General features: G+C 32.6%; 1 protein-coding gene across 1 annotated transcript; it reads right to left on the reverse strand.

Moving 5' to 3' along the window:
* Nucleotides 1-439: 439 nt before the first annotated feature.
* Nucleotides 440-9,645, reverse strand: LOC149784697 (collectin-12-like). Its single transcript, XM_089933307.1, has 4 exons — nt 9,416-9,645; nt 6,997-7,236; nt 4,482-4,658; nt 440-1,524 (listed from the first exon to the last, which is right to left on the reverse strand). The coding sequence occupies exons 1-4, from the start codon at nt 9,477-9,479 to the stop codon at nt 1,295-1,297; spliced, it is 711 nt and encodes a 236-aa protein (XP_089789433.1). The 5' UTR covers nt 9,480-9,645; the 3' UTR covers nt 440-1,294.
* Between the last annotated feature and the right edge of the window lie 312 nt (nt 9,646-9,957).

A 9,957-nucleotide genomic window follows, 5' to 3' on the forward strand; every position in this document is an offset into this window, starting at 1 on the left:
AATGCATGTTTGTCTTCTGGATTGTGTAAAATGAGATCGTAGTGCATGTGTGTTTTATGAACACGCTCTTGTTAAATTCTACCCTGGATGGGCAACAGCAATGGGACGGGAGATAATACAGCCTCCAGCTCGTATATATTCCCTATTGAGATGCGACCGAACGAAGATCCAAATCAACTTGTACTTGTTTTCCTTCTAATAATTATGAACGCATTAGTGTAGACATTACCAGCTTAAAAGTGTTAGATGGGGAGATAATGATAAAAACAAGTGAAAATGGTGAATATATTTTATTGAAATTATTTCATTAAAAACATGAATTTTAAGTATCTTCGGAAAAGGAATGCTTTTTATGTCGTTTTCATCAGGGTTAAATATATATTTTTCGAAATTGCTATATAATCCTTGTATATTGCTATATAGTCCTTGTATATATATATATATATATATATATATATATATATATATATATATATATATATATATATATATAAGAATGCATTTATCCATTTTAATATATAAAAGTTTTATGTCAGTTGAGTTATTCAAAGTTGCAATTTATTCAAATTTATTATCATGGTAGTCGGATGAAGGCGTCTATGTTTAATAGGAACAAATACAAATTAAATTCTTATCTAATGTCTCTCAGATGTTCTAGGAAAGTTCATAAGCTTAGACGTATCGGTTGTTTCAATTATAACCAATTTATCCGACAGACCAATAATGAACTCTTCCATCAATCGTCATTTTATTATAATCCATCATTGAATAGTTAAGTGAAGATAATAAATATACAAGTTATGCTTTGATTTGATTTGCAATAGCCGTACATATATTTTGATCTGGAAAGTTTACATTGTGGAATAAACGAGACTCTGTAAACAGTATTGTGACCAATACCCTGAACCAAAACTTTATAATATTGTACATTATTGAACAGTAACAAATATATAAATTTAGAATGCCACTCTAGTTTCGTTCCATATACTTGAGTACGTTTTATTTGAAAATGTTGTTTCTTTTCTGTCATCTGTGAATGAAAAAATATTAAGATAATAATCTTGTAGATAAAGCAAACAACTGCATGACCAATCATAATCTTTTAATGTTTATACATCTACATTATTCCAAAATCATTCCTCAGAAATCAACGCAGTGGAATTCCTCTTTTCGTTCAAATTCATGTCACTATGTTCACTGAGAAACATTTGTATGCATAAATATCTTAGATTCGAATACATCACATTCGATCTAGTCATAAACGTTATATCTTATCGTTACATATAAACGACAGTTAAATGTACTTCTGACAGATAAAGGAAAACTCCCGCAAGCAGCTAATACCATGCATTTTATATTCTGTGAACATGTTCCCGCAATTCTCATTTCCACCAAGGTTATTAGGTTGTCCAGTTTCCCAGTCCAGATAAGAAGGAATTTGGCCATTCCACCATTTCCACGTTATTATCCCATTGGAAATGGTATTCCTGAGTCCCACGAATGGCTGTAATGATGTGCCGGCAGCTGTAATTCGAATGATGATAGTTTGGAATAAATATTCCATTACTGTTGCATTCACCAAGACGGCTCCACAGCCATCAACATACAATGTAGACATCATTATTTATGAAGGTTTTGTTTAACAACAAAGAAAATTGACATTTGGACATTCATGCATATTATATTGGAATTTGAATTATCTACAGGGGCTAGATTAAGGTTGTTCAAAATTAGCATTAGAACATTATTGATGATGGCATTGACGATTGACGAAACAAATGAGAATGTTATCTTTGAGATACTGTATTATTTTTGTGTATAAATACATTATGCAGAAATATTCCTATCTATCTTACCGATATCTTTTTCGCTGAAGACATGACATTGATAAACGTAATAATACTCCTGTGTGTTATCTTTTAAAGTAATTAGAACCTTTTCAGCCTAATATAAAATGATTTGGAACAAACCATCGACACGACTTATGCAAAAGAGATTATCTACTTTTTATCCTTCCTGTACAAAAGGGCATGTACAATAACTGCTTTATAAAATTATCACTACTATATTATTGACCTTAATTTTTACACTTGAAATTTAAATGCAACATTTTATTTTTTTCTAGTTTCGATTCTGTACGTTTCTCGAATGCAAAAAGGTCTAACTGTCTATAAAGTCATATGTGATCATTGTTCTGTCTTCAATGGGAATTGCTTGTCAGTTCTTCTCTCCGTACACGTTACGTAAATTCCGCAAAGCTGGAATACACATTCGGACTCCGAGAAAGAATACATTTGTCTTATTTACGTGTTACTACTAACACAAGAAAAATTAAAATCTTGCTCGTAAGAACATTTTCTTCAACAAAATTTAGTTTAGAAGTCAATAATCGTATTCCCAACCATGAAGACCATATCACATATTCTTCCTCACATTATTCTCACCATAGGACACATTCCATTTAACATGATACAAAAACAAGTTCCTATTAGTTGCATGATTGTTTTGCAATCGTTGAATATTAAAGTAATTTTGTTGTCACATTAGATTGATTGCCATTTAATACAAATTAATATTGTTAAATCAGCTTGATGGAATGCAAGAATATGGTTTTTACAACAAAATACAATGCATTTTTAGGATATGAAGAATATGCAATTATTCTATTATTTGAAAACTTATATTCAACATAATAACGAGGCAGGTGCAGATCGTCGAATAATCTTTTAACAACTGAAAATAATAATTATGTTGAAATTATCCTATCAGGCAATCTTGTATTGACTTGATACAGGTATGTAAAGACAGAATATATATTAAACTGGTCATTAACGTAAGATGAGATTATTTGCAAGACCAGGTCATTAAGGCAGTGTCTGTTATATTGTTTTCTCCAGGCTTACACATATTTACATTAATATTAAGAAACATTGATAATTTCGACTCAGGCATTGATAGTAGGTTTGGTTTATCTGTGCAAAGCTATTTATCATGCGGAGTCAGGTGCGTGCTGTCAGTCGAACATAAAATGTTGTTCGGTATGGGATCGTGTCAATGTAATGAAAACATCATCTCTAATATGTCGAATGTCAACCTGACTGCCTAGCCAAGATTTAAACTGTTCAAAATAAATCTTCTAACGTAATTGTTTTTCACAAAATATCTAGAACAAAATAGTTATAAGTAAATCTAAAGCGATATACTCTGCTTGCAAACTAGAAACTTGTTTATTATTCTATAGCTCGAAACATTTTTATATGAATTGCAAGGACAATTGAGACAGGCGAAATTGTATGTTATGTGGAGGGTATTGGATTTACATATTCGTATTGATTGAGGCTACGAACGTGCATCGGAAGTGCTTGAAATATTATTATTTTGCTGTCAAAGAAGAAATGCAGTTTAAGTTCCACATCATTTATCTATTTTGCTTCATAGTTCAATTCATACGCATAATAGAAAACGCAGTTTCCAACATGCGAATCGGAGTGATGATGAGTAGCCCAAGCATCATCGACCTATCGATCTGAAATAGGTCTCTGCTAGTTGAAAATAAATTGGTTTAATGGGGTTTAACATTCAGCTTTAAATAAAACTACTAGCCAGTAAAAAGAATCTCGTTTTGAACTCGTGTACAAAAAGACCATGTTGTAACTACAGATATACAGGGAGTATGGAAATAAAATTATGGAATAAATAAAAGATATATATATATATATATATATATATATATATATATATATATATATATATATATATATATATATATATATATATATATATATATATATAATTGAGAACTAAAAAGAAGAAAAAGCTTTCAAACATTTGAGAATATAATATAACATGAACAATTACATAGAAGAAGCTAAAATTTGATAGCCACATTTTAGCAATTACTGAGTTTTATTTTATTGTATTTATCGATCTTTTTGAAATGCCAATAAAACGTAACGAGAATATCCGTATACACACACACACGCACACACACACACTGTTTGCTGCATGTTTCTTTTTTTCTTGTCTCCATTGATCAAACCAACTTTACAGCAAATAGTCTTGCCAACTGTTTCATGTGGATTTTAGAATTTTGTGCATGTGTATAGTGTATCATGTTTTGGTGTTGTTTGTCTTATGATGTACTTTGAACATTTTCCTTTATTCTTGCTTATATAAGATGAATATACATCCATATGTTATGAGTGATATATTTCAAATAAATCTAATTGAACATACTTTAAGCAAAAATGTAAGTGTACCATTTGATTTGCTTAAACGCATTGGAACTACTTTTCGAATTTACAATTTGTTACAGCCAATACAAATTCTGAATTTATGTAATATTTCTAAAGTTAGTGTCTAAAGTTCATCTGAGAATTTAACAGAAGGAATCGAAAGCCACTACACGTGGTACTGTCATTTTGTTTTGTGCAACAATGCCAACAAAATAAAGAGTTATAAGAAACAGCTTTACACGATACCATTGACAGCATGTTGAACTTGTACAATTTCCATCTGATTCCTGATAATAATCAGTTTCGCTTCTTCTGCTTCACATGCATCCATGGCTTCGAGAAAGGGTTTAATTTCTGGATGAACTTTATAGCAGAGTCCAAGTGTCGTGTTGAGTGTATATGTTCCATCGCATTGTTGTTGTTCTAGAATAGGAAAAAACGCAAACGGTTTTACATGTCAAATATTTTAAAGAACATAATCTAAGAGATGGTGAGATTAAAGTCGCGTACTTGCATTAGAAAGCATATGTTACAGTATATGGCTGTATTACACAGGGTCATCCCCTTGATCTATACACGTAAACTTTCTCAATAAGTATTGCGAAAAGGGGTAGGGTCGACTGATATACCAATATTTGGATCTAATCCAAAGTTATCGATCTGCTTCTTGAACATCCTCAATTTCTTTAATATCATCCTTTCAGATTATGACAGTGAATAAAAATAACTAGGGAAAATATGCTGTGAATATTTTTGAAATTATCCATTATAGAACTAGGGTAGTTAAACATGATCATCATTTTTATTGGATATTCGATTACTTATAAAAACGTGTCACTATCTCACGATGTGTGTGTGTGTGTGTGTGTGTGAGAGAGAGAGAGAGAGAGAGAGAGAGAGATAGAGAGGTGTTTGACAGCAAGAGTTAAATTTGGTCGATAATTATTGTTTGGTTGCAAGAACTGAAGCGTTTAATTATGTTCATAACTATCTAACGATACCAAAAGTTTAATACGGACAATTGATACTGTATTATAGCAACAGTTGAATTATGTCTATATGTATTGCTTTATAGCAAGAATTGAATTCAGTCCATTATTATCGCTCTCTAGCAAGAATTGAAAATCTGTCCATAGTTATTGATTGATAGCAAAAGTTGAATTCGATGCATATTGTTTGGTTGCAAGGGTTTAATTCGGTCCCTCGTTACTGTTTGACAACAAGAGCTGAATTACTGATTGAATGCAATTGATAAATTCTGCCTATAGTTACTGCTTGAGAACAACATTGAAATTTGGTCCATACTAACTGTTTATAAGCATGATTTGAATTCGGATCACATTTGTTCTTTGATTGTAAGAGTTGAATTAGTTACAAAATAGTGATCACAAAAAGCTTGCAAACAGAGGGTCGCGATGGAAAAGGAAGCTAGTACGTTATTTGGTTTTATATTGTTATCTTCAGCTGAATCATATGTTTCCCGAACGAAAACTCCTTTCTTTTATTTATGCAGAGCATGCAAGGAAACGATTGGTGACAAAACAAAAATTAAAATGGGATCATTTTTCACAGTTTTTGTTTTCTTTATATCTTGGTACAAGACATATTTGCCATACAGCAAGCAAGGAAACAATGCAAAGTACTTTAATCTGAAAAATGGTTTAATTGAATCAGTTGTTGAAGTATTGATGAAGGAAGAAATTTACGCGACGTGTGCGTATGGAAAAATACAGATAGGATGCAATTTACCTGGTGTATGCTTATGGAAATATTGAGAAAGGGTGAAATTTACTTGATGTTTTGCTGATGGAAATATTGAGAAAGGACGAAATTTATATGTTGTGTGCTTATGAAGATAACGAGGGAGGATGGAACTTGATGTGTGCTTTTAGTAATGTTTAGGAAGTATGAACTTACCTTATGTCCTTATGGAATGATTATTCATGATATATTCAAAAAAGGTTAGTATTTTTATATCTTTTTCATACAGATGGAACTATAAAGACAAATAATAGAATAGCATGGATAAGCTGCTACATTGACAGAAATAACAGCAAAACAGCTAATTCAATAGTACTACTACTACTAAGAATAACAATAATAATAGGGCACAAACAGCAAAGTGATAATGCGATCGTGTGGCAACTATTTGTTCTTTGGATAGATTCCCCGTGAATAGTTTGGAAGAGTACATATTTACGCATGTATAGACAATAATTTTGGGATTTGTTTCATCTTCAAATAATAATTAGAATTATCATCATCATCTATAAATGACGTCAATATAGACGCTAAAAATATATTGCAACAGATGACATTTTGCATCTATGCGTTTGATCATACAAAATCATTTTTTAAAAATTACATAAGAAACAGGTAGTCGTGGATTAGTTTGTTTATAAAACAACAACCTTGACCTTGATCATTGTCGGAACTAGTGTCCTGCCTGTCATGTGTCAAAGACATGACCTGTCTATAAGGTGTAAATTATATATTCTGTCTAAAATGCTTAAAAGTCATGTCGTGTCTATATAAAATTAAGTGGAATGTGTAAACCTTTTAAATCATGAAAGCTTTTTGAGCTTCTTTGAAAGTCGTTTATTTTATAGTTAACAAATGGTTGTCATAATGTTCGCTGCAGATGGTGACGGGAGATGAAAGGGCATTGTCTCATTATTTATCACGGCAATCATGCACCATGACCGTTGACAATAAGTAACATATTTCCCCAGTCAGTTTCATAAGTTATCATTGTACGTACTTGTGTAATATTTCCATCCTTCTTGCATTGACTGACCAGAAGGGAGACCACGCTTGTATGACTGGGATCCCAGACATTTCTTCAGTGAAGGGTGATAGAAGAAAGATCTACATGACGGATTCGAGTTACATAAACTGCCACAGGTTACCGATGATATTCCGTCCTTGTCCCACAACACCTTAGAAGTGTCTAGGTTGTTCTCAAAGTCATGGTCCAACACCCATTTATTGCACGAAGCACCTTCCGATAGAAAATGTTTACTTAAACAAGGCAATATATATTTTAAATGTATTTGGCTACAAAAAAACAAACAAATAAATAAAAGAAGAGAGAGAGAGAGAGAGAGAGAGAGAGAGAGAGAGAGAGAGAGAGAGAAATAAAAGAAAAGAGAGAAAGAAAGAAAGAAAGAAAGAAGGAAAATAAATAAGCAACATAAATAACACTAACAATCGTTAGTTCAATCAATATTAATATACGTCTATGAGATAAGAAACGAACTATCAAGAGACAAACCAATATAATTACATGACGTGTACAATAAACCTAAGTACCGACATACATACACACATGTACGTGGGTACATGTGTAAATGTATGTCGGTACTGGGATCAATTAATATACATACATACGTACGTGCGTATGTATGTATGTATGTATGTATGTATGTATGTATGTACGTACGTAGGTATGTATTTATGTATGTATTTATGTATGTATGTGTGTATGTGTGTGTGTCTGTATGTTGGTACTGGGACCAGTTAATATACATACATACATGCATACGTACGTGCGTATGTATATATGTATGTATGTATGCATGTATATATTTATGTGTGTGTGTGTATGTATGTATGTATGTATGAATGTATGTATGTATGTATGTATGTATGTATGTATGTATGTATGTATGTATGTATGTATGTATGTATGTGTGTGTATGTATGTATGTATGTATGTATGCATGTATGTATGTATGCATGTATATATGTATGTATGTTTGTATGTATGCATGTGTGTAATGTATGTATGTATGTATGTGTGTGTGTGTGTATGTATGTATGTGTGTATGTATGTATGCATGTATATATGAATGAATGTATGTATGTATGTATGTGTGTGTGCCTTAATGAAAATATTTTCTGATGCCCTGGGTTCAATTACTATACTTCATACATGTATAATTTACAGCATATGTGAATGTGCCTTGATTTCGTCACGTTAAGGATCCTAATTCCTCATGATATATTAACGAGGGGAAGGGATTAGTACCTTTTTTGAAACTGCTGAAAATTTGATTGGAATAAATTGCACCAATAATGTTTAGCATGTATACATGTTTAGCATTCGTGTACAATGTTTAGCATTCGTGTACAATGTTTAGCATTCGTGTACAATGTTTATAAAGTTATCCAACAACTATGGATATCCATTTCATTTATATAAGTACATTACATACATTGTAATGAATTTACTGATTGATGATTCTAGCTAAATGCCTTAAATGAATAAGCGGAGAAACTTAAACATGCTCTGAAGATCTCATGTTTATTTTATGTGTTATGGCTTTTGGGATCATACTGTTTGCATTTTGAATATAATTTACTACAGCTACATATATCTTCCAAACCACCGATAAAACACTCGTTGAAAGTAAAACAAATTAATAGTGAAGACAACAACAATGATACCGCTATTTGGAAAAGTCGAGTTGGTGTTATATGACTAGATTCTGCTATATTATAAACATCGCAGACCGCTCCGATCACTTAGTAGTTAGAGCGTCGGCCACGGATGCGGAAGGTCGCGGGTTTGAACCTCGGCCGAGTCGTACTTAAGCCTTATAATAATGTACTAACAGATGCCTCGCGATATGTGCTCAGCACTAAGAGGTTAGTGTTAGAACTGGTCGGCCTGGTGTCAGGACAAAATGAATGGGTGGGACATCATGCTGCATGTCAGTGGAATCATGCCCCAGTGCTAGGAATCACAATGATGTGCAACACTACAGACATCGTAGCGATATGACTGAGAAATTGTTAAAGCTACGTTAAAAATGCAACAACAACAACAACAACAACAACACACACCAACATGAACGTGGGAAATAGTGAATTGAAAACGTTTGACCTGATGTATAATGAGGAAGAGAAATATTGTCTAGAATAAGCTTCACCAGATTGATTAAGGATAAAATAAATAAAGTGTGGGACACGTCTAAAGACTGGAATAAACTGTGGCTCACATTTGCGATGCTTGATAAAAAATGTACATTGCAAGCATTTTACTATTACAATGGATCTAGAATGTTCGCATAAGTATCTATTTATGTTTGTAGCTTGGCAACGAAATCCAAAGATCGATCTTGATCTACCTGAGAGAGAGAGAGAGAGAGAGAGAGAGAGAGAGAGAGAATACTTACTGGCCGTCGGGTAACTAACAATCATTACCACAGCATATATCCATTTGATTAGGATCTTTGCCATTAGCAATCCTGGAATCAAGGCTTTGGAGAAATAATACGTCTGACGTTCTCTTTCTGTGATAGGAGATGCAGGCAAACACGATTTAAATCTTGATGTAATGATGATGGGACATGCGCATCTCAAATGCGCAATATGAGACCCAAATTTCAACGTATTCTATTAATTTAATAAAGCCTTTCACAGGTACCTGCTTACAGCAAACAAGTGCATTCCCATTATCTATGAAAATAAATGAAATACATCATGTCGTGCGAGTTAAAAGATAACATTGTGAAATATTAATGAAAGTCCCCAAAGAACATACACTTCTTAAATTTGCTGTGTGGCGCTTCATAAATCGAAATTCTAAAGCGAACACTAAATATTTGATGTATGCAGTCTATGTAACGCAACTCAAAGTCAACTTCACACTCCATAATAAAGGGTCAGTTAGTGCAAGAGGAGAAAACATTTTTATTTAAAGGGCTTGATCCTATGT

The sequence above is a fragment of the Sinohyriopsis cumingii genome, chromosome 14 (assembly GCF_028554795.1).
Source record: "Sinohyriopsis cumingii isolate HCF-2022 chromosome 14, ASM2855479v2, whole genome shotgun sequence".
In the NCBI taxonomy this organism is placed as follows: domain Eukaryota; kingdom Metazoa; phylum Mollusca; class Bivalvia; order Unionida; family Unionidae; genus Sinohyriopsis; species Sinohyriopsis cumingii.

Coding starts and splice junctions, on each gene's coding strand:
- LOC149784697 (XM_089933307.1), bottom strand. CDS start 9,479: ATGGCAAAGATCCTAATCAAATGGATATATGCTGTGGTAATGATTGTT. Junction 7,237..9,415: donor TGTTAGTTACCCGACGGCCA/GTAAGTATTCTC, acceptor TTCTATCGGAAG/GTGCTTCGTGCAATAAATGG. Junction 1,525..4,481: donor AGTTCAACATGCTGTCAATG/GTATCGTGTAAA, acceptor TTCGAATTACAG/CTGCCGGCACATCATTACAG.